Consider the following 24,807-nt stretch of genomic DNA (forward strand, 5'->3'; position numbering starts at 1 on the left):
ATTTTGCTGCCTCAACCACTGGCATGATCAACAGGCTGGGATATTAGAAGTAATTCCCTTCCCCCTACCCAGTTATATTGCTTCAGGTTGGGCATCATCAGCCATTCACTTACTGCAGAAGTCCTGGTACTCTGTTGGCAGGATAAAGGTCTGAGGTAAGATATGGAATGTCTTGAATCCATGGGCCAGCTGCATACGACTGACGTTCTTGTATAGTCTGTCCTTCCGTGTGAGTTCATATGACCTGAAGTCCCAAAACAAGATGCTGTATCTATTTTTTCCCCACAAAAAGACCACATTACAGCAACCCTTCACCCTAGTTACTAAAGCATCTCTAGCCCTGGCAGATGTCTAAACCCTAACCTGCAACTACTCTTCAGTTTTACTGTCTCTGTCCTATGGCCATATTAATATCCATCCTCATCTGTAGCATCTCCTGCAATTCCCAAGACAGACTGAAGCACAGCAAACTGTTATAACATTGTTTATAAACTTTAGCAGATGACATATGACTATGTCTGTAACTAAGATCTCAAAGCCCCAAATACTTTACTTATACCACCAAATAAGAAAAAAAAAATTAAAAATCCAGTATCTGGGTTACAGACAAGCACTTCAAGTCACAAACTATCTTCTCAAAGACCCTTTAGAATGAAGACAGCCTGTGGCACAGGCCCAGTCTGTTGGGACTTCATAGAATCACGTATATTCTATTTTTTTTAGAGCTATATACATTCAGATTTTTGAAAACCATCACAAAAATGTTCAGCAAAACATGATATCAAGGCCTTACCTAGGGAAATGATTGACTTTCTGAATATCTGTAAGGGAACGCAACAAGTAGGGCTTCAAGTGTGATCCTGTCCACATGAGATTATAATTGCTGCTATTAGGGTGCACCTAGAACGCAACATAAAAACACCACACACATAAAAACATAGAACTAATGAAAAGCACCATCACTGGTCCTATAGACCTTATGTCTATGAGACCAAAGCAATTCTAGTTTAAGACAATCTCCTCTATCCATCTCTAATATTAGGGCAACTCTAGCCAGATTCCTGTCCTAAGCTACTGTACAGTACTGCTGGGAAATAACCATGTCATACTTCTCTAAAGAAACTTGTGGTTTTGTTCTTTTTTATAGACTGTTTAAACCCAACTTGTAAAGCATTTTAGATTTCTTCAGGAAACTTGTGAGACCAATTCCTGAACTTGGTGTTATTCACAAGAAAATCCACCATACACACACCTCTCTCAAACTGTCATTAGCTGCATATAGGACATTCCTCAGAGCAAGACAAGTGCTAGAAGAGAAACATGAAACACTACTTCAATGCTTCTATGAGCTTGAAAAGGCTGAGAGATTAAATCATTTAGATCTTCCCAAGGGTGTGAGATGACGCTTTAAAAGCAAGAAGAGAAAAAACACATGACCCAACTTCAGCACAGACCCTTTTTCCCCAATTTTGCAGCCTTAGGTCTAAAGGGTACTCCTCAGAGACCAAAACCGTGACATATTTCCTGTCTAACTGGCAGAGTATGCAAAAAAAACCTCAAGGGGGTCCACAGCAACTTTTTGGTTCTAACCCTGCAGAGTGGAAAAAAAAACCAAAACAAAACAAAAACCACACCACAAACCACAAAACAAAATACAAAAAATCCCAAAAACATAATCATCATCATCACCACCTCCCAGCCCAGCACATAATCAGATCAGAAGTTCATTGCACTCACTTCATGGAATCCATGGGCCGTCAGAATGCTTCGAACCAGACGGCTGTCTGTTCGCACAATCTTATAGGACAAGTGGTAGCGCTCTGTTAAGAAGGGAAGAGACACGATATTAGAGTCTTCACCTTGGTTTATCCTTCTAAGTTTCCTATGCTACCAAAGAAGAGAGAAAAGCACTATAGGACTCAATACAGTACAGCTGCACTTAATCCACAGTGGACCATCCACACTCTAGCAACATGTAACAGGCAAAGGGTGGTAGGAAGTGCCTGTCCATCTCTTGGGGCATTAACTCCAATGACGGCACTGAACTGACTTACATCAATCCTTACATATAATATTGCTGCATCACTAAACCCTATCATATCAAAATAAAACTTAGGACACGCTAACAAATGCCCAGATTATTTTTTTTTTTAAACAGCTCTTTATATAGACTGCTTTATAACACTCCAAACATGATTTCAGGTCTTTCTTCTCTATTCAATATCAGTACTCTTAGCTAAAAGTAATCATGCCATATGCCCCTCATTAACATGGCTACCTTATATGATCACTTAGATCTTGAAAACCCAAAACAAACCACTGAATTTTTGTTCGCATGTCCTGGTTTCAGCTGGGATAGAGTTAACTGTCTTCCTAGTAGCTGGTACAGTGCTATGTTTTGAGTTCAGCATGTGAAGAACGTTGATAACACTGATGTTTTCAGTTGTTGCTCAGTAGTGTTGAGACTAAAGTCAAGGATTTTTCAGCTTCTCATGCCCAGCCAGGGCACAAGAAGTTGGCACAGGACACAGCCAGGGCACCTGACCCAAACTGGCCAACGGTGTATTCCATACCATGGGACGTCCCATCTACTTTAGGAACTGGGAAGTGGGGGGGCAGGGAATCGCCGCTCGGGGACTAGCTGGGTGTCGGCCAGCGGGTGGTGAGCAATTGCCCTGCACATCATTTGTACATTCCAATCCTTTTATTACTAATGTTGTCATTTTATTAGTGTTATCATTATCATTATTAGTTTCTTCTTTTCTGTTCTATTAAACCGTTCTTATCTCAACCCAGGAGTTTTACTTTTTTTTCCGATTTCCTCCCCCATCCCACTGGATGGAGGGGAGTGAGTGAGCGGCTGCGTGGTGCTTAGTTGGCTGGCTGGGGTTAAACCACGACAGTCCATTTTGGCGCCCAACGTGGGGCACGAAGGGTTGCGATAACGACAAACCTGACCAGAGCTTGTTAAAACAAATTTGTTCCAAGCGTTCATTATGTTGATTTATGTGTTCTTAGAGCTGTTGCTCTGGCTTTTAAGGCTCTGTTATGTATCACCTCGCGTGCTGTATATAGTTCCTCTTTTACTGCTTATCATCCGTGGGAGGTGGATTAAGGTTTTCGCTTTGATGTATGGTATAACACTGGTTTATGGTATGATAAAGTCATCGGCTGTGGGATTAATCCAGTATTTGCACTTAGCATTGTCACCTTCATATGGTGGGAGCCACCTCTGGGAAACTATTAATAATTATACCATTTACCTTTCCTCCATGGAAAACCAGTCTATGGGTGGGGTACCTTTCTTCCCCTCTCCTTTCTCCTTCAGTCCAGTTACAATGGTGTTTGAGAATTTTGAAAAATTTGAATAATCCTGGGGTGTTGGGACTAGCACGGTCCTAGCCCTACTGCTAGGAATTAGCATACTTCTGAATGTGGTTCAGCTCTCGTTTAAGGTTAAACAGCTATTTAAGAAGATCACCCAGAGATGTGCCCCCAGGCTAGACAATTATGAGTGGCAGGGTGTGTGGGGTAGTATGGGCAAGTACCTAGAAAAGTGGGCACCTCCAATGTTTTGGAAATTCACCCCTGAACAAGTGCAGGATCCAGAAGAACTAGTAAAATATTTGGAAAAGGTATGCTGTCACCCCGGCAGCTCCAGAGAGATACAAATCACTGCAACGTGCTGGGGCCTGGCCCATGCCTATCGAGCCCTGTTCGACACTACTCAGTACCCTCAAGGGGAAGAGAAAGTCTCTAGACCTAACAACAAAACGATGAGCACCGCGGCCACCCAAACCTCGGCAACGGGCGCTGCGGCCCCTCTAGGCCTGGCAAGGAGCATTGCAGGCACCCAGACCTTGGCGACAGGCACCATGACCCCTCCAGCCCCAGCAACGAGAACTCGGGCTACCCAAACCTCAACAACAGGCACTGCAGCCCCTCCAGCCCCAGCAATGAGCACAGCAGCTACCCAAACCTTGGCAACAAGCACTCGGTCCCTCCAGCCCCACTGATGAGCACTGCTGCTACCCAAACCTCGGTGACAGACACTGCGGTTATCCAGAACCCGACGAGCAATACTGCAACTGAACCAGAGGACCAACCTGGACCAGTATCAGTTGCCCCTGTGCAGAAAAGGAAATATACAAAAAAATCAGTTCGCTTAGTGAAGGATGAAGGTGAACCAGGGTCATCACGGGAACCGGAGGAAGAGGCAGAACCAGAGGTAACAACCCGGTCCCTATCCTTGAGTGAACTTCGAGATTTGCGAAAAGATTTTGGCCGCCGTATAGGTGAGCATATTATCACCTGGCTCCTCTGATGCTGGGACAATGGGGCTAATAGCTTGGAATGAGAAGGTAGGGAAGCCAAGCAGCTGGGATCACTTGCCAGGGAAGGTGGCATTGACAAGGCAATTGGACGAGGGACACAAGCCATCAGCCTCTGGAGGCGACTCCTGTCAAGTGTGAAGGAAAGATACCCCTTTAAGGAAGATGTTATATGTCAATCAAGCAAGTGGACCACCATGGAAAAAGGTATTCAATATCTGAGGGAATTAGCTGTGCTAGAGATGATTCATCATGACCTGGACAACCAACAATTACCCAAAGATCCAGACGAAGTCCAATGCACACGACCAATGTGGCAGAAGTTTGCACGGAGCGCACCATCGTCCTATGCCAACGCATTGGCAGTAATATCCTGGAAGGATGAAGAGGCACCAACAGTGGAGGAAGTGGCTCACCAACTGCACCAATACGAAGAAAATCTCTCCTCCTCCCTACAAGCCTGTATTTCAGCTGTGGAGAAGCTGTCCCAGGATGTCCAACAAATCAAAGAGGATATGTCCTACTCCACACTTGTAAGGACCAATGTCTCAGCTATTAGGAGTAAGCGGTCTTCTGCCCAAGAGAGAGAATATAGAAGGTACACACCGCGAGGTGCCCTGTGGTTTTACCTATGTGATCAGGGAGAGGACATGAGGAAATGGGACGGAAAACCTACCTCGGTCCTAAATGCACGGGTACGTGAACTGCGAGGAAAAACCACCACAAAAGGGGATTCTACCAGGAAAAATGCTGCTCCAGTTTCCAAACAGAATAGAAGGGCTGACTGTATTTCTGATCCTCTTGCAGGGACTTCTGAGCCAATTCTACGAGAAGTGAATACTGAATACTCTAACCAGAATTAGAGGGGCCCTGCCTCCAGCCAGGTGGAGGAAAGGGATAACCGGGTCTATTGGACTGTGTGGATTCGATGGCCTGGCACGTCAGACCCACAGGAGTATAAGGCTCTAGTAGACACCAGTGCACAGTGCACTCTAATGCCATCAAGTTTTAAAGGGACAGAACCCATTTGTATTTCTGGTGTGACGGGGGATCTCAAGAGTTAACTGTATTGGAAGCTGAAGTAAGCCTAACTGGGAATGAATGGCAGAAACACCCCATTGTGACTGGTCCAGAGGCTCCGTGTATCCTTGGCATAGACTATCTCAAGAGAGGGTATTTTAAGGACCCGAAGGGGTATCGATGGGCTTTCGGTATAGCTGCCTTGGAGAAGGAGGGCACTGAACAGTTGTCTACCCTGCCTGGTCTCTCTCAAGACCCCTCGATTGTGGGGTTGCTGAAGGTTGAAGAACAACAAGTGCCAATTGCTACCACGACGGTGCACCGGCGGCAATATCGCACCAACCAAGACTCTCTGATTCCTGTCCACAAATTGATTCGCCAACTGGAGAGCCAAGGAGTGATCAGCAAAACTCTCTCACCCTTTAATAGTCCCATATGGCCAGTGCGGAAGTCTAATGGGGAACGGAGATTAACAGTTGACTATAGCGGCCTGAATGAAGTTACCCCACCGTTGAGTGCTGCCGTTCCAGATATGCTAGAACTTCAATACGAGCTAGAGTTAAAGGCAGCCAAGTGGTATGCCACAATTGACATTGCTAATGCGTTTTTCTCAATCCCTCTGGCAGCAGAGTGTTGTCCACAATTTGCCTTTACTTGGAGGGGTGTCCGGTACACTTGGAATCGATTGCCCCAGGGGTGGAAACACAGCCCCACCATTTGCCATGGACTAATCCAGACTGCACTGGAAAAAGGTGAAGCTCCAGAACACCTGCAATACATAGATGACATCATCGTATGGACCAACACAGCAGAAGAAGTCTTTGAGAAAGGGAAGAAAATAATCCAAATCCTTCTGAAAGCCGGTTTCGCCATAAAAGAGAGTAAGGTCAAGGGACCTGCACAGGAGAACCAGTTTTTGGGAATAAAATGGCAAGATGGACGTCATCAGATCCCAATGGACGTGATTAACAAAATAGCAGCTATGTCTCCCCCAACTAATAAAAAGGACACACAGGCCTTCTTAGGTGTCGTGGGGTTTTGGAGAATGCATATTCCAAATTACAGTTTGATTGTAAGCCCTCTCTATCAAGTGACCAGGAAGAAGAATGATTTTAAATGGGGCCCTGAACAACAACAAGCCTTCAAACAAATTAAACGGGAGATTGTTCATGCCGTAGCTCTTGGACCAGTCCAGACAGAACAAGATGTTAAAAATGTGCTCTACACTGCAGCTGGGGTGAATGGCCCTACCTGGAGCCTCTGGCAGAAAGCACCTGGGGAAACCCAAGGCCGACCCCTGGGGTTTTGGAGTCGAGGATATCGAGGATCTGAGGCTCGCTATACTCCAACTGAAAAAGAGATACTGGCAGCGTATGAAGGAGTTCGAGCCGCCTCAGAAGTGGTTGGTACTGAGACACAGCTCCTCTTAGCACCCTGACTGCCAGTGCTTGCCTGGATGTTCAAAGGGAGGGTCTCCTCTACACATCACGCGACTGACGCCACGTGGAGTAAGTGGATCGCACTGATCACACAACGGGCTCACAGAGGAAACCCCAGTCACCCAGGAATTTTAGAAGTGATCACGGACTGGCCAGAAGGCAAAGATTTTGGGATGTCACCAGAGGAGGAGGTGGCACGTGCTGAAGAGGCCCCGCTGTATAATAATCTGTCAGAAAATGAGAGGCAATATGCCCTGTTCACTGATGGGTCCTGTCGCACTGTGAGAAAGCATCGAAGGTGGAAAGCTGCTGTATGGAGTCCTACACGACAAGTTGCAGATACTGCTGAAGGAGAAGGTGAATCGAGTCAGTTTGCAGAGGTAAAAGCCACCCAGTTAGCATTAGACATTGCTGAAAGAGAAAAGTGGCCAGTGCTCTATCTCTATACTGACTCATGGATGGTGGCAAATGCCCTGTGGGGGTGGCTACAGCAATGGAAGCAGAGCAACTGGCAGCGCAAAGGTAAACCCATTTGGGCTGCCGCACTCTGGCAAGATATTGCGTCCCGGCTAGAGAATCTGTAAAAGTACGTCATGTAGATGCTCACGTACCCAAGGGTTGGGCCACTGAGGAACATCGAAACAACGAACAGGTGGATCAGGCTGCCAAGATTGAAGTGGCTCAGGTGGACCTGGACTGGCAACATAAGGATGAGCTATTTATGGCTCGGTGGGCCCATGATACTTCAGGCCATCAGGGAAGAGATGCAACATATAGATGGGCTCGAGATCGAGGGGTGGACCCGACCATGGACACTATCGCGCAGGTCATCCATGAATGTGAAACGTGCTGCAATTAAGCAAGCCAAGCAGTTAAATCCCCTGTGGTATGGAAGGCAATGGCTGAAATATAAATTTGGGGAAGCCTGGCAGATTGACTATATCACACTCCCACAAACTCGCCAAGACAAGCGCTATGTGCTGACAATGGTGGAAGCAACCACTGGATGGCTGGAAACATATTCTGTACCCCATGCCACTACCCGGAACACTATCCTGGGCCTTGAGAAGCAGGTCTTGTGGCAACATGGCACCCCAGAAAGAATCGAGTCAGACAACGGGACTCTTCCGAAACAACCTCATAGACACCTGGGCCAAAGAGCATGGCATCGAGTGGGTGTATCATATTCCCTATCATGCACCAGCCTCCGGGAAAATCGAGCGATACAATGGACTGTTAAAGACTACATTGAGAGCAATGGGGGGTGGAACCTTCAAACATTGGGATACACACTTAGCAAAAGCCACCTGGTTAGTCAACACCAGAGGATCTGCCAATCGGAGTGGCCCTGCCCAATCAGAATTTTTACATACTGTAGAAGGGGATAAAGTCCCTGTAGTGCACATGAAAAATATGTTAGGGAAAACAGTCTGGGTTACTCCTTCCTCAGGCAAAGGTAAACCCATTCGTGGAATTGCTTTTGCTCAAGGGCCTGGGTGCACTTGGTAGGTGATGCGAAAAGATGGAGAAGTCCGATGTATGCCTCAAGGGGATTTGATTTTAGGTGAAAATAGCCAGAATTAAACTGTATGATATTAGTTGCTATATAACCCTGCTACTGTATGTTATCATTACTATAATTGTTATATGCTATATCCATAGTACTATAGTTAGAATCACTTGGATCAAGCAAGAAAGAACTACAATAAAACTGAGCAAAACGCAGTAGTGATGGAACCAGAACTGACTCCAGCATGCAACAGTCCAACGGTGCACACCATCCTCCTGCTGCGTCAAATGTCAGCTGCTCGTCACACCGCACTGGAACCCAATTCTGCTCTACGGACTGAGAGGACTTTGCACCATTCCTCCTGCCCAGACAGACTGGTATGACAGATGGAGCCCAGAGTCGGAAACTAATTGAACTCAACAAATGTTTTATGAACATAACTCATGAACTAAAGGAATGATATCTCTGTGTGTATATATATATATCTCATTGTTCATATGTCTCAAAGGGATGGAAAGGTGGTGATGATTAATCAGGATGTAACTAAAGGTATGGGAACTGAGCATGATGTCAATGGTATAGAACAAGGGGTGGATACTGTCCTGGTTTCAGCTGGGATAGAGTTAACTGTCTTCCTAGTAGCTGGTACAGTGCTATGTTTTGAGTTCAGCATGTGAAGAACGTTGATAACACTGATGTTTTCAGTTGTTGCTCAGTAGTGTTGAGACTAAAGTCAAGGATTTTTCAGCTTCTCATGCCCAGCCAGGGCACAAGAAGTTGGCACAGGACACAGCCAGGGCACCTGACCCAAACTGGCCAACGGTGTATTCCATACCATGGGACGTCCCATCTACTTTAGGAACTGGGAAGTGGGGGGGCAGGGAATCGCCGCTCGGGGACTAGCTGGGTGTCGGTCAGCGGGTGGTGAGCAATTGCCCTGCACATCATTTGTACATTCTAATCCTTTTATTACTACTGTTGTCATTTTATTAGTGTTATCATTATCATTATTAGTTTCTTCTTTTCTGTTCTATTAAACCGTTCTTATCTCAACCCAGGAGTTTTACTTTTTTTTCCTGATTTCCTCCCCCATCCCACTGGATGGGGGGAGTGAGTGAGCGGCTGCGTGGTGCTTAGTTGGCTGGCTGGGGTTAAACCACGACATCGCATCTCATCCACCTGTACTGATCTTCCAGTAAATGACTGCAAAAAATAGTAGGAAATAAAGTAAATAGGACAAAGGAAAAAAAAGAAAAAAGAGGCCATCACTATCCAAGTAGAAAGTTATAAAAACAAAAGCAGGGAAGCATAAGATAAACAGAAAGCAAGTAGCAAGACTAGAGGCCATTTGTCACACAAAAGGATGTGGCAATCCATAAAAGAGTTTAAAGATGTAGAGGCAGAAATTGCAATGCTAACATACAGAATCACTTGGAAAAGGCACTTTACAAATTGGTTCAAACTAAGAATAGAAAGATGAAGATTAGATTAAACCTCAGGAAATATGTTCTACCAATAAAAATAAGACTAAAGAAAAGAGTAAGAGGTATCATAATCTGGGACCAGACAAAGCTCAAGGAAATTCAACAAGTTGCACTATTCAGTAGACTTGTTAAACCACGAAAAGCCTCCACCTCCTGAGAAAATGCAGAAGAGGATACCCAGTTAGGATACAATTACCATCAGCTTCTGCCATCATTCAAGTATGTTTTTAACTTGCATGAAAAGGATCAGGAGTTTCCACACACAAATCACCTTCTCTACCCCTTACCCCAATAAGCCAGAAGCATTTCTGCTTGGATAGGATATTAGAAATGAGGGCACCAATTACCTAAGAAAGGGAGAAGCAAGAGAAGAAAGAAGTGTCAGCATCTTCACAAGAAGAAGCTGAGAAGATTTTAGCTTTTCTCCAACTCAGCATATCCAGAACGAGCTCCCAGCCACACACACCCACGAGTACTCTTGCAATCCAGAGTGACTGTTTATAACAACTCTGCCTCTTATTTAGAGGCTTTCCCTTATTTGACACTAGACAGGTTTGGTCTCCCAACTCAAGCACTGCCAGAGCAGCAATCATTTTGCTTATGGCCTTACTCACAGCTGTGAGGCTGTAGACACAGAGATTTGTTACTACAGCTTGCTACTGTTCTTACCGCTGTGGGGCTGGCTGCTTTATTTCCCAGTGAAACCCTCTCAAAACTCACTGCAATGATTGATTTTAAGTTCTTAGCTACAGAGCAATGAATTTATATTCTGGTCATAAGTTCCAGCATGATCTCCAAGTTGAATTTGCAAGCAGACAGTTCCAACTCAGAACACATCAGAACACAATGGAGGGACAAATACAGACACTTGTCACAACCCAAAGACGCGATAAACATTCACCAACCGATCAAGCGTTTCTAAACATCTCGGTACTCGGACACAAGAGAAGACTGCAATTTCCTTCCTACCATGTCCTCTTCCCCACCACAAAGAGAAGGGAACAACCAGGTAAGAGACTTCCACCTCATGCCTTCAGGCCAAAAGCTTGCACATAGTTGCACCCACCTCCAATTAGGCGGAGGTAGCTGTCGTTGGTCAGAATGGCTTCAGCATGAAACACCAAGATGGGGATCCGCCTGCAGCCACCACCGGTCCACTTGATACATGGATGATCCCTGAAATGGCAAGACAGTCAGTATAAGCAATTGCTGAGCCTCATACACACAGCAATTCTCCATACTTGTCCATGCTTGCCCACCTAGACAGGACACAGGCAAACACACTGTGGGAAAATAATGGAAGACTGGCGAGGAGGATTATAAACATACTCGAGTGACTTGCAGCTGGGGTGTAGAAAAATACATGTATTGTTCTAATTGTTGTCTATCCTTGTGTGTTTGACAAGTGGAACATCTGTGTTCAGATAACACAGGCCTGTGATAGACTTAGAGGCACCCTATCGAACATGCTCAAGACTCCTGCCCTGCTGTGGGAAAGATCAAAGCACAGTGGTAAACTACACCAGGCAAATCCCTGAAGAACAGGCACAAACAGCAGGTTCAGCGATCCTCGAGCAAGGATTGAGCTCCACAGTGCCTGCGTCTCTGCTTGTGCGCTGATGCCCCAGGGCTGCTTCAGGGATGCCCTGGTTGGTGAGGTAACGAAAATAAATTTACTCTTTGCATTTCAGCCATGGTTTTGTGGTTGTTCCTACACCCTGTCTGTGCTGACTCACACACACGTGTGGCATAGCTGGCAGGATCCAGGAACAAGCATGCCATGGCTGGCAAAAAAAGTTGAGGACTGGGGAGGCCATAATGGTGACTGCCCATATTCCAGGGTGGCCCAGTTCTGAGCACTGGACCACCGTGGCCACTTTTATGGCTACATGGGCTCCTCCAGAAGCATGGCCTGAAACAGATGAGGGGGATGTGGTTACCTCCCAGACAGCTGAAAAAGCTACATGCAGATTGCCATGGAAAGTGGCATCAGATTCTTCTTGCAAGTTAGCAGGGAGATTGGGATAGTTAGTTACCGGTCTTAGAGCTCTTGACTGTGAAGTTGTTGCATTACAGAGCAAAATGAGAGAATTGGAAAGGAAGTCAGGACTTTACAAGATGCAAAGTCGATCGCACAAGAAGTAATTACTACTCAAGCAGAGCAGTGCCGTGGGTTGCAAGGTACCGTAGAATGGTTCATAGAGCGTATTACTAATAAACAGGGGCAGTGGGAGCGAGCAAGTAGCTGTGGTGCTTAGTTGCCAGCTGAGGTTAAACCACGACAGTCCTTTTTGGCACCCAGCGTGGGGCACAAAGGGTTCAAGATAATAACAGATTTGACTGGAATGTGCTAGATGGAATTTATAGTTGTTATTGCTGTTTAGCTATTAATCAGCAAGCATCTGTGCATGCCATGGGGCTTGCTTGCCTTCCTGTATGTTAGAGTTTAGTGCTCATTCCTGGCTGCTTTTTGCTTTCACTGCTTGCTCTACTGCCTATCATCTTACTCTGATGAGCCTGGGAACATTTTGAGAACAGCAATGGCTCACGCATCAATTACAGGATTCAATCTGGACAGAGTAGCAGTAATGGAGAAGTATCAAAATGCAGCTTTTGAGAGGAGTGCCTGCCTCACTAAAACCCTTGATTATACCAGCAGTCACAAATGTTACTGGTAATGTAGGTACCCCAGCAAATACCTTGAGGGAAATTGGGACTGTAACTTCAGGACCATCTGTGCAGGTGGCAGATAAAGAAAAGCCAACAAAACCAAAAGGAGTTACATCACAGGTGACAAGGAAAAAAATGTGGAATGATCTTGTACAAGGTGGTATCCCACAATCAGAAATAGATGGGATCACATCATCAGAAGTGTTTCGCTGATGGCAAAAGTTAGTGTCTACACAAAAAAACCGATTGCTCCTGACCCCACCGCCAACTCCATGCCCACCCTCCATACCTGTCTGCCACCTCAAGGCAACACACTACCTGGCAAATGCCAAAACAGCAGAGATGAAGGTTTGGCAGGTCCTCCAAAATTGCCGAATCCTATTTGGCCTGTCCAAAAACAAGATGGCACTTGGAGAATGACTATAGATTATAGAAAATTGAATAAAGTCACCCCCCACTTGCAGCTATGGTACCAAACATGGTTACTTTTATAGAAAAAAAATCAGCAAAAGTTTACAACCCTGGAAGGTGGTGACAGATTTTACTAATGCTTTCTTTTTGATAGCTGTTACATATTTATAAAGCATGTGCACAGAACTGTACTATTTGTACACAGCTACATTTAAGGGCATTATATAGGCCATGGAGAAAGATAAAAACGGGGTCAATGGGCCTTGAACACCTGACAGGTGGATTACATGGGTGGGCTGCCAAGGGGGTGGCAATATGTATCCACTGCTGCGGATACAGTGTCAGGACTGTTTTTTGCTAAACCCACCAAATATGCTAATCAACAAAGCACAACTGAAGCATTAGAACAACTCATTCTCTCCCAAAATATTAACTGCAGGGGAAATGGAATTGTTTATACCAACAGATTGTGTAATAGGAATGGAACCTATTAGTCTAGATGTGAAGATTCATATAATAAGCCCTGAGAATGCCATATGGTTCCATACCCCAACTTCTTTTATTTTACATCCTTTGTTGATAGTGAATTCTCAAGTTCTTCAGGTATCTTCAATGAATACCCATGCCTTATCTAGAGGAGATAACACTGGGACAGTGTTATAGGTGTCATGAACCCAACATCAAATTGAAGTTCAATCTGAAAAAGCGCAAGCCATAGCTCTTCAATCTGTGTGGGAAATTACCCCACATCAGGTTATTAAACCAAGAGCAATATTAGCTGAAGAAGCTGAAGCAATGGCGTATGTATTACCAGAAGGAAATGACGCTCCTGTCTTCCTCCCTTATCACAGGTTGGCTCGTCGTGCTTTGTAGTCTTGTACTACCAACACATACCCTGTATATGTTTTTTGTGAGATCAACATGTAAATACTTGGATTTGGTTAGTCTCTACTGTAACTAACTCATCTGCCTTTTATATTGAAGAAAGATTAACAGCTGCAGATCTCCTGACAGCATATTTCATTGGCCTGCCAACCCCAGTAGCTGTATTACAGAATTATACTATGCTAAGTGTTTTTTAATATTAATGTTCCTCATAGCTATTTTTTCTGAGTACACAATGGCTGTATCCCAAGGAACATTACAAAATCGATTGGTGGTGGACTATCTCCTTCTTCAACACCATAAACACTGCTCCAGTTTTGAAGGCACATGTTACTTCAATATAACTGATGAATCAGCCAGCATAGAGGATGACATTCAACATCTCCAGGACTTAATGCATCAAGTGAAACAATCTACTGGTGGTACCTGGCTGGCTGAGTGGTTTAATTGCCCGACAGGATGAGTGGGACATCTGATTCAAAGCATTATTGTAGGGACATGTTTATTCCTCTTTCTGTATGTGTTTATTATGTGCCTCTAAATTACCCTGCCCTACACCCCATTAGCCCAAATGAACACCTCCAGCTTTTGCCAGCCCCAGAAGAAGCAGTCCCTTGAGCGAGGGGGAGGAATGTGGGAAAGTAACGGAAGATTGGTGAGGAAGATTATAAACATACTCGAGTGACTTGCAGCTGGGGTGTAGAAAAATACATGTATCGTTCTAATTGTTGTCTATCCTTGTGTTTTTGACAAGTGGAAGATCTGTGTTCAGATAACATAGGCCTGTGATAGACTTAGAGGCACCCTGTCAACCATGCTCAAGACTCCTGCTCTGCTGTGGGAAAGATCAAAGCACAGTGGTAAACTACACCAGGCAAATCCCTAAAAAACAGGCACAAACAGCAGGTTCGGCAATCCTCAAGCAAGGACAAAGTACCATGGTGCCCGTGTCCTCCTGTTTGTGTGCTGATGCCCCAGTGCTGCTTCAGGGATACCCTAGTCAGCGAGGTAAGAAAAATAAATTTACTCTTTGCATTTCAGCCATGGTTTTGTGGTTGTTCCTGCTCCCCGCCTGTGCTGACTCACACGCACAGGCTAGGCAGCCTTGGTACTTGGCCATAAAGGGAATCTTCCAGATCATCATCTTTTTGATTTGGTCTTGCCAGTCTAAGTCAGAGTTCTGCTTAATTTGTATTTATTTTACTGAGCGTAATTTGGGAGAAACCCCATGAATTTTCACAGCTACAGTTCTCTGTATTTATAGCCTGAAAATGGGATCTATAATTCAGGATAAACCGTAATTGCTGGTATCCACACAACTAGACCTTACAATGTATGTTCCAGTCTCCAATTTAAGAACTGCAAATCAGTGCATACTGCCTGGTTGTAATCCTGGACTCCAAAGTGCACAAAAAGGCACTCATACAAAGTTTGAGAGACTAGAACAGGCTTGGCTCAACACAAAAGATGAACTTGTGTGTTCTTCTTTTTTAATTTCTGCCAGATGCAGTGGAATGCAAGCCCAGAATTCAACAACGATGCCCCCAGCCAGCTACTCAAGCAACAGGTTCCGAGATGCAGTGATCAGTTCTGTCTGGAACAACATAACTACATTGGGAACTATCATCTCCTCAGAGGAATTAAGGACACACACACAAAAAAATTAAGATCCGTTATATAAAATCCTAAGATCACAGAAGGAAAACCTGCCAACCTCCCTAAGCAAATAAAACCCAGACTACTTATTACTCACTGTGCAAGGAAATGGAACCACAAAAAAAGTTAACAGAAAACAGAGACTGAGGGGTTAGAGAGGCACATCTCTACACAAACAAGAAGAAATATAAAGACTGGCAGAGATACACAGAAGCATTTGTCTATAGAATGTCTATAGGCAAAATGATTGTCTGCCAAAGGTTTGGCGAAACTACAGAAGACAAACACCTCCTACACTTACAACACAGGAACAGAGATAAAAGGGCACTTTTCTGATGCTAGAACAAGCAAGTACTCTTAAGTGTAGCCTTGGTCCTCTTGACCAACTTATTACCATTATCACCCAGACAAATTAACTTCACAGTACTCCCATCTGCTTCCACCACCTCTAAAGATAAAAAAAAATTTAAAAACAAGAAAATCAACTACTAGGGTGTAATTAGCTGGAAGGAACCTGAGAAGTTTCCAGAATTTATACTACAGGCCAGAGCCTTATATAAGTGGGAAATGAGCTGAGGCAACAGGAAGGGAGTTTATGTTAAGCCTGTCCTGAGGATTTGCAGTAAGGTTCAATCCTCCAGGTGACAGTCATTCATTCCTAGCGTGACCCTTGGTCACTTGGTGCCAACACACTATTACATTTGAGATTAAGGCAGTTCTGGGCCTTTCCATCCATGATGGTCTGGCAAGTCTGAGCCAACTACTTGGTATGAAGTAACATACCTCTAAATGCCTTAAAGCCACTGCAGTTTGCAGCTGGGCACTCAGTCACAGTATGCGCCCAAAAGAAAACAGACAGGACATGTTAAAGTAAGTCCAGCTGAAACAGAAAACGGATTCCACTCTGGGAAAGAATAAGGGAGCAACTCCTTCACAAGCAAAGATAAAAGCCGTTACTAAAAAAAGATGGAACAAACATACACTAATAAGTAATAAAAACTCTAGAAGTTGAGTTCTTACAAAGCAGTTTTTAGAAAGGACATAAAACATTGCATATCAGTCTACTGTACAGTAGATCTCCATTCTCTGCAGCAAAGTAAAAACTAAAACAAAAAAACTAAACAAACAAAAAAGGACATTCATTTCCTTAATCATCATTAAGAAAGTTCCCACCTTAGGAACATGACAGGAAGAGATAAATGAAATTATGGACTTTAGAGTAGCCAATGAAGAGCTGCACCTCCAACCCTGATGAATATGGTGGTCTTTTAGGCTACAAATGTAGGCAGCCTGCCCACAGGCTTGAGGCCCAAACCAACCATCTTCCACTTTATAGGCAGGAGGAGGTAAGGAACTGTCTTTTCAGATTACTACAAATACTGCAGGAAGCACAGGGAGATAGAAAGAGTTAAGACAGTTTTCCCTACTTACTCCAGCCCAACATCTTCTTCCTCCTCCTCCTCTGAGGATGAGCCAGTTTCGTCCAGATCTCGAGCCATCCCAACTGGCATTTCCTCCGGGAGTTTTCATACAGCCCAAGTCTCAGCAGCCTCTGAGACTCCTTCCTGCAGATTCCAGGAATCTTGCAAGAGCAGTTACCTGCAATAAGGATTAAAAGCACGAATGCATAGCTGAGGACAGCAAGAGAGATGAAGTAACTTAACTCCCACCTCCTGTCAATACATATTTCTCAGAGGACTATCAACAAGCTTGTTACAGGCTGTAAATCACCTCCTAGCCAGGGCAGTGTAGGAAGAAGCATCAACTTCCAGCAGATTATTCCCCACCTGCCCGTGAGAGTCATTCAGGCGCTTACCGCTGAAGCGCGTCCCTGCCCTGCCCTGCCTCGCCTCCGGCCGCGGAACCGCACCAGGCTGGCCAGGCCCGGCCCAGCGGGAAACGCCTGCTTCTCCCCGGCACCGAGAGTCCCCCGCCGCCCGGGGTCAGCCGGACACTGTAACACCTCCGCCAGCCCGGGAACAGCCCTCCGGCCCGGCGGCGAGCGGAGGGGCCGCTAGAGCCCGGCCTACCCCGCGGCGACCGGGCCCGGCGGCCTGCGACAGCCCCGGGAAAGGCAAGAGCAGCGGGGAGCGCCAGAGGGGCCGCGACTGCCGCCCCGGGGACGCCAGCCAACCGCCCCCTCAGCCCTCTGCTCCCCATACCTGCTGCCGCATCGCCGGAGCGGGCAGAGGCGGGCGGACACAGCGGCCCGGCAGCCGCGGCCCCTCCCGCCGCTTCCCCGTTACTACAACAACCGACGGGCGATGGCCCCGCCCCGTCCCGTCCCGTCCCGTCCCGTCCCGTCCCCAATGCGCAGGCACCCTCCGCCCGCCCCAGTGCGCAGGCGCAACGGTCCGCCGCTCGCCCGGTTTTTCCGCCCGCCCCAGCGCGCAGGCGCAACGGTCCGGCCGCTCGCCCGGTCTTTTCTCCGCCCACCGCCGCCCCTCCCACCTCCTCCCGCATGGTGGGCGGGGCCAAGGAGGGGGCGAGACCGCCTCCCAGGCGGTGAGGTATTCGATTGGCGGTGGAGGCACGTACGTCACCGTGGTGTGTGGTGGAGCGGCACGCTCGCGGCCAATCGGAGTGTGGGAGCGGGAGGGGGCCGGGCGCGGGAGGGCCGCCGGTGAGAGGGCGCGACCGGTAACGGGCGAGGCCGGGCGGTGCGCGCGGCCCGGTCCTTGCGGGCAGGTTTCGTGCCGGCCGGGAGGATGAGCCGGTTCCTGAACGTGCTGCGCAGCTGGCTGGTGATGGTGTCGGTCATCGCCGCCGGGAACACCCTGCAGAGCTTCCGCGACCACAGCTTCCTCTCGGAGAAGCTGTACACCGCCAGCCCCGGCCTCGGTAAGGGCCGCGCCGGCCGCCCCGAGGCCTGGAGGTGGCCTTCCAGCCGTTGGCCTTGGGGCCTCCTCGGGCCCGCGCCTCAGCGGCGGCTCTCGAGCCCAGGAGCCGCCCGCTGCCCCGGCGTGCACCTCCCCGGCGGGGATGGGGGGGTGGCAAGCGGGGCTGTGCGTGGTCTCCATGTGCTCCCCCCTTCTTTGCGCAGTGAACGGGCTCCAGGCTCGGACCTTTGGCGTCTGGACCCTGCTGTCATCAGTGATCCGCTGTCTCTGCGCCATCGACATCCGCAATAGGACGTATGTAAAGGAGCACCGGAGAAATCCTTCGGTTTGCTTGCTAGTCACAACCTGAGCTTAGAGGGCAGCGCGGAGGAGGTGGGGAATCAAAAGCCGTTTCTGAGCTTTCTGTAGGGTTGAAAGCGTTCTCCTGAAAAAGCTTAAATAGCAGTGTGAGATTTGTGTGTTAACTGCTGCTCCTTCTCCCTTCTGCCTCTGTGGGGAGAGCCTGCGCATTTGAGTTCTCTTTCTTAGCTCAGGCAGAAATTCGTAGATCTGAGAACTTCTCACGTCACAAATTTCTGAGCTCCAGCTTGGAAAGCATTTTCTGATGGTGTTGCTGCTCTGTTGACATTACGCAATTGCTAATGCTGTGGTCCGACTGATCCTCGGTACTTCTTTGCCTGTGGCAGCTCAGCTAAAGACTGTGGCAGGTTGAGAGGCCCCTTGCAGTTGTCTTAACCTGCTGCCTTCTTCCATACACTCTTACCTGGGGCAGAGGACAAGGCCTGAGGTGCAGCCTGATGCTGCGGTGGGAGGCAGGCCGTTGTGGTAACAGAAGTATTTCTGAGAGGGATTTCCAAGCAGGCTGACTCTGGCTCTGTGCTAGACAAAGCCTGCATTGGAGGTTGCTAGAACTCACTCTTTTGTCACCACCTCCCCCAGCCCCGCAGCAGAAGTCACTGTTCACCTGGTAGCATGTCCTTGGATTGCCTAGGCTTATCTGTGGTAGGGAGGTGCAGGGACTCAGTTATCTGTTTTTAGGGGGGGGGGGGGGGTGGCAGTGCTAATTACCATGAAGCCAGTTTTTTCTTAGAAGGAATTTTATCTTGCGTCTCTTGGACCTGCTCACGTTCCACAGCTGTGGCCTCTAGAGGGTAGCAGAGCACAGGTGGGAAGATGTGTCAGGTGATGTAGCCTGGAATCAGCCAAGTCCTGGTGCCCTAGTTCTTGGCTCATCCAGTTTTCACCCTCTTTTTGTGTGTGTACATTGTTCTCACTTCACCGGTGCCTTACCCCTGCTCTCCCCTCTTGACCTGCCTTCAGGCCAGATAATGCCCGTGACTTTCAATGCATCATTGAACACTGCCCTGTCCTCCTCTCAGCTGTTGTCCAGGGAGCTTTTGCATGTCACTAGGCAAGGGACCAAGTGCCCTCTGTGCTGCCAGAGTAGGGACAGACAGGGCAGCATGCAGCTTTGCCTCTTCTATTCAGCCATGCTTGTGCCCATACTATGGCCTATATGATAACCTGCTTCTTTCTGCTCTCCAACAGCCTCTATTACATCACGCTCTTCACCTTCTTTTTGGCCCTTGTTCACTTCCTCTCCGAGGTCTTCATTTACCACACTGCAGCCTTGACAATTGGAGTTATGGCACCCCTCATGGTAGCAAGTAAGTAGAGCTCTGCATCCTCCGCCACAAACTCTCCTTGAAGGTATGACCCCCCAGAAAAACTCTCCATGGGGTTATGAGCTAAGGGCAGGGAGAGGACGGTGGGAGGGAATGTCTCATCTCCTGTCCAGCATTTGCTACACAACTTATCCTGTATCTCCATCACAGGTTTCTCCATCTTGGGAATGTTGATTGGGCTGCAGTACCTAGAGGTAGAAGCACTGTCACAAAACAAGAAGAAAAACTGAAGCTGAGGGCCCTGTGTAGGTCAGCGGTGTCTCCTAACTTCACTGCCAAACTTCCACGAAAGCTCAGCTGAACTTCTCTAGGACACTAGTCCTACTGGTGGATCAATGTTGGACTCAGAATCATTCTTCACTACCAAGTGTTTTTGCTTGTCCAGGCAACATTTCAACTGACTGATGTCCAAGACCAAGTCCCAGAGGAGTTTGTGTCAAAGCTTGCAGGGGGCAGTTGGTGATTGACTCCCTGGAGCATAGCAGGCAATGTCCCAGGTGTGCCCACTGCACTAAGGACTTCTCTCCCAGTGTACCTGTGAGGAGGAGGTGTAGAGCTACCCAGGATCCGCTAAACACTTTGGACCAGAAAGACTGAACATGTGCTGCCCCTGGCACTGCTGTGTAACTTGCATGCATGTGTTCCTCAGGGGCCATTTCTAATAAATGACAGAAAACAGCAGGGTGCTATGTCTGTCTTTCTGCTACACAGCAGCAGGTAGAGGATGTACAACCTCAGAGCAAACAGCAGGTTCTACTGTATGTTGCAGGATAAATTATCTCTCTTTACAGCAAACCCACCTTTCCCTGACTCCTTCCCACAAAGTTCTGGGTCTGACTGCTCACATCACACACACACACAGAGTTGTTACAGTTCTTGCTTCCACAGCATACTGGTGACAGCAAGCTGCATGCATCTGTGAGCAAGGAATGAGCTACCTTTGCCGTGAGCTATAACTACAGAAGATGGAGAAAACAGGAACAGGGTGCTTAGACCTAGATGAAATAATGCCCAAAGCAGATGGGCAGTGCACAGAAGGTAGGAAGCAACCAGCAGAATCTCCTAGCTGGGAAGACGGTATATGTGCAGAAGAAAGGGAGGAAAAACACAGAAGGGAAAAAAAGAGCACAACAGTAGCATTGGGCAGAAAGATGATTTTTCCATTCTGCAAAACATTTCAGGCTGTTAAAAGAGCCAGATGTAGACTGTTTCAACCATTTAATATGAACGTGTCAGGTTTCATTTTACACTTCAAATGTTTTTATTTTATATAAAAACTTCTATTGAGGATGAGGATCTAAAATGGCTTTTCAATCCCAAACTATTAAAGATAGGACTTCAGTTTTTTAATGTGTCAAAATACTGTATAATTTCACCTAAAAAATGTTTTGTCAAAAATGGTATGTCAGAGAGGGCTATTTTTATCCATTCCACCTGGTTGTGGTTTTTATCCCCTCTCCCCTCAATGATACATGCATAACTACATGATCTAAGGAGTATAAGGACACTTGATGTCTCCACCAGTGGAGGGATGCTAGAAAGGAAGGAGAAGGGATATAAGAATCTACATTTGCATTTAGAAGATAAGCAGCAGCATACAGAGGGGCAATGTCTATAAGACACAAATGCTGTTAAGAGGGATTCTTCTCCTGTTCTCTATTATAAAGTGGGAAGCTTCCCCACTGGAACAAATCTGGATTCCCATCATACTCAAACCCTTCTCTGTGGCTGTGAAGAACAACACAGCCTTGGCTGGTTATCTTAATATAACACTTTACCAAAAAAAAAATTTGTAGTGTTGAAACATGCAAAAGGCACTTTATAATCATTAAGGAGGAAGACACAGTCCTCAGCCCAAGGAGCTTGTGGTTTGACTCCTGTTGCTAGTGTAGTGATGAGCTGGACTTAAGCTGTAGCTTCAACATAAGCTACAGAATTAGTCCTTGCCTCCAGGTAGAAGGAGGCATGTTGGCATCTCATTTACTCCTAGTATATAGGAACATGAGGGCAACCTCAGTGAATTTCGAGCAGAGGTTTATCCACAGACTGAGTGCTTCATATGGGACAGCCACATAATAAACCAGAGCTGGCAGTGACAGATGCACTGCTTTGCATTTGCTAGTGATATGCTGGGGCCCCTACCATCACCTGTACAACACAGAGCATTACAGGCTGAGGGCCACCTGAAAGCTCTTCCAGGGCTGCTCACAGAGTTAAGTGTGGTCAAGCTTCTGCATTTCATGTCACACCTTGTCTGTAAGAGAAGACACAGCCACATGCAGGGTGCCACCCTCATGTGCTCAGGGGTAGCCTGGAACTATGGCTTTTCTCAGCACGTGTGCTTTTTCTTTTCCAAGCATACGTGGTGGGATGGGGGGGAAGCAGTGGGTTTTCCCAACTTTTCCTCCCAAGCAGCAAAGTCTCCAAAACAGCAAGATGCAGAGGTACAACTGAAGAGAGCAACTCCTTGTTTTCTATTTCACACTGTCCACAAGCAGTTCACTGGGCTCCTGTCCTGAGGCTGCCCCGCCTGCCATGGTGTGCATGTTACAGGAGGACGGTGTAGGTAGCAAAGATGGGAATGAGGGGGGCTGCATCTCCCAGCTCTGCCAGCCCTCCATTTCACAGCTTTGATTCCTCAACTATGGGATCGGTGCAGGCTTCTGGCATTGCTTTCTGCAAGTCAGACAGAGAAAAACAATATGGTTAGGTTCCTGAGCGGCTAGACCCACGCTTCAGAGAGACCAGCTGGCCAGAGGCTGGCTAATTCGCAGCTCCCTGCTAGTATGCAGAAATGCCCAAAGAAGAATCACCATCCTCAGAGTGCACTTGGTTCTCTCCTCCTTCTCCAGACCCTTCTACTGCCCAGACAAGGGGCACCAGGGCAGAGTAAGGGTCCTACTTCCCTTAAGCTACTTGCTGTAGTCCTCAGACCACAGTTATTTCACAGAAGCTGTACAGACCCAGGTATCAGTCCCACAGCCAGGTCACTGAAGACATTTCGCTGTGACACAAGATCAGCCTCGAAGCAGTGAAGCTGCAGGGCCAGTTCCATGGGCAAGGGAAGGAACTGGGAACTCCTCCTTCATGCCGTGGGGCAGCATAGTGTCTGTGCAAGCACCAGAGAGAACCTGCATCCTGTGCACCCTCAGGAGGTTCAGCACAGCAACTAGCTCTTCTCTGTCCTTACTCTGGCATGTTTGAGGGGCTCTTCAACTCCCAGACAGATTGCTGGTTCTGCTTATCTTGAAGTCTTTTCATCCCCAACCCCATTCAGGGCTGGCACCCTCTACCCCACTTCTTCCCCATCCCCAGCTTGGACTTATGGCTGGGATAATTCTACAAAGTGGTACAGATAAGGCCTTCTTCAATGTTCATTACTCATATCTTAAAAAGCCATAAGAAATAAGAGGCAAACATACATAATTTTTTTTCTGCATAAATCCTACAGAGGAATTCCGATTACTTGAACCCTCCCTACAATTTCATCCCTTAAGGTGGGGGGACCTGTAGAGTCATTTACCAGAGGAAAAGCAAGGACAAGCAACACTGCTGCCCAATTACCACCCCATCCTGGGCTGCATGAAACAGACAAACTTTTGCAATTCCAGTTCAGCCTTCCTGGGTGGAGTTTCATGAGCTCCTCTGCTGAGCCTTTTGTGGGGTATGTTAGGATTAAACCAGAGATGACAACTTCTTCCAGGGGATTTCAGATACCTCTCCAAGTTCTGACTGCTTACAGTGAGACACCCCAGCTGTCACTGATTCAGAAAGCATCATGCAGACTGGTAAAGGTAAATGTGGAGTCTCCCACAGTCTGGGCTCTGAGTTAACTCACTGTGGGGCAAGACTGACATCTGAGGCAGGAGTCAGAGGTGCACAGGAAAGAGGTTCACATTCCCAGTGCAGTTCAAGAGGAGTCCAGGCAGCATGGAAGCAAGAGATACGAAACAGTTTCATTTTGAGTAACCTCTTAACACTAACTGCAGGTGAACAGGTTTTACAGAGGTCAGCAGCAATACCCCAAAGCAAAGGAGTGATATCAGGAAAGCTTCAAAGACAATCCTGGAAACAAAAGCCAGGAAGTGCAGAGGGAACTGCTACCAGGAGGAGAGGTAGGGGGATGCATGATGTTAGTGCCAGAGGCAGGAGGAGTAAGGGGAAAGCTGCATTTAGGCTTGGAAAACCCCACCCACACTCTGGCAACTCTGAACAGGCTCCTCAAGCACCGCTGGGGTCTGAACACCACTCACCTGCTGTGGAGCTACAGGAACAGAAGTTTAAGAGATCAGCCAGCCTGCAGAGCTCCACCACCTTGGGAAAGGAAGGCTGTTCTCACAGCTGGGAGTGACAGTACTGGAAAAGGGCACACAGATGGCCTGCCCATAGCTTCGGGATAGGAGAAGGCTGCTTGCCACACAGTAAGCACAGAAATGGAGCTGGGAAGTTTGGAAAGCAGGGGATGGGGCACACACCGTTTGTACCTACTACACAAAATTCCAGCAGTTTTTTGTTTTTTTTTATTGGCAGTATTTCACTGGAGAGTAAGCATGCTACAGCTTGCAAGGACTCCAGTAAGCTACCAAGGGTGGATGCTTGCCCTAATGCCTTAAGCCAGCCTCTGAATCAACACAGGCCTTGGGAGGAAAAAGCAACATGCTTTTGGGTATTCCACTGAGAACCATCAGATGCATCTGTGGATCCAGGCAAACATACAACCAGTGAAAAAAGGTATTTGGCCCTGATCAGGTCCTGACTTATCCACGACATGGTTTGAGGACACAGCAGAACTTCAGTCCTGTTTTAAACAAATCCCTGGCTGTGGCTAGAGCAGGTCACTGGTCATCCAAAATCATCCATTCATCAGTGCTCAGCC

The 24,807-nt window shown here is 47.1% G+C and overlaps 3 protein-coding genes across 15 annotated transcripts in view; 1 reads left to right on the plus strand and 2 right to left on the minus strand.

Moving 5' to 3' along the window:
• TTLL5 (tubulin tyrosine ligase like 5) overlaps positions 1 to 17,664 on the minus strand; it is a 154,531-nt gene extending 136,867 nt beyond the window's left edge. For 11 of the 12 annotated variants that reach the window (XR_007509139.1, XR_007509138.1, XR_007509137.1 and 8 more), the window contains exons 1-6: positions 17,569 to 17,664; positions 16,838 to 17,005; positions 10,851 to 10,960; positions 1,738 to 1,820; positions 794 to 900; positions 114 to 244 (exon numbers count right to left, since the gene is read on the minus strand). Coding sequence is in view for 7 of the 12 variants with exons in the window: in XM_049825349.1 (XP_049681306.1) it covers positions 114 to 244; positions 794 to 900; positions 1,738 to 1,820; positions 10,851 to 10,960; positions 16,838 to 16,917 (511 nt within the window). In the remaining 5 variants the exon portion in view is untranslated. Of the gene's footprint in view, positions 1 to 113; positions 245 to 793; positions 901 to 1,737; positions 1,821 to 10,850; positions 10,961 to 16,837; positions 17,006 to 17,568 lie in introns of those variants that run through there. The other variant, XM_049825352.1, reaches the window with a different exon arrangement.
• A 342-nt stretch (positions 17,665 to 18,006) lies between these two features.
• ERG28 (ergosterol biosynthesis 28 homolog) lies at positions 18,007 to 20,609 on the plus strand. Its single transcript, XM_049825462.1, has 4 exons — positions 18,007 to 18,247; positions 18,450 to 18,540; positions 19,795 to 19,913; positions 20,082 to 20,609. Exons 1-4 carry the CDS (start codon positions 18,115 to 18,117, stop codon positions 20,159 to 20,161), a joined length of 423 nt encoding a protein of 140 aa, XP_049681419.1. The 5' UTR covers positions 18,007 to 18,114; the 3' UTR covers positions 20,162 to 20,609.
• Positions 20,610 to 20,700: 91 nt separating this feature from the next.
• FLVCR2 (FLVCR heme transporter 2) overlaps positions 20,701 to 24,807 on the minus strand; it is a 44,102-nt gene continuing 39,995 nt past the window's right edge. The window contains exon 11 of one of the 2 annotated variants that reach the window (XM_049825459.1): positions 20,701 to 22,607. In XM_049825459.1, the coding sequence (XP_049681416.1) occupies positions 22,574 to 22,607 (34 nt within the window). In that variant the 3' untranslated portion in view covers positions 20,701 to 22,573. The remainder of the gene's footprint in view (positions 22,608 to 24,807) is intronic. The other variant, XM_049825460.1, reaches the window with a different exon arrangement.

The sequence above is a fragment of the Accipiter gentilis genome, chromosome 22, assembly GCF_929443795.1.
Source record: "Accipiter gentilis chromosome 22, bAccGen1.1, whole genome shotgun sequence".
Lineage (NCBI taxonomy): Eukaryota > Metazoa > Chordata > Aves > Accipitriformes > Accipitridae > Astur > Astur gentilis.

What these genes read in the sequence shown, in the direction of transcription:
- ERG28 (XM_049825462.1), top strand. Translation starts at nt 18,115, where the DNA reads ATGAGCCGGTTCCTGAACGTGCTGCGCAGCTGGCTGGTGATGGTGTCG. An exon ending in CACCGCCAGCCCCGGCCTCG is followed by an intron (nt 18,248 to 18,449) that starts GTAAGGGCCGCG and finishes TTCTTTGCGCAG; the next exon opens with TGAACGGGCTCCAGGCTCGG. An exon ending in ATCGACATCCGCAATAGGAC is followed by an intron (nt 18,541 to 19,794) that starts GTATGTAAAGGA and finishes GCTCTCCAACAG; the next exon opens with CCTCTATTACATCACGCTCT.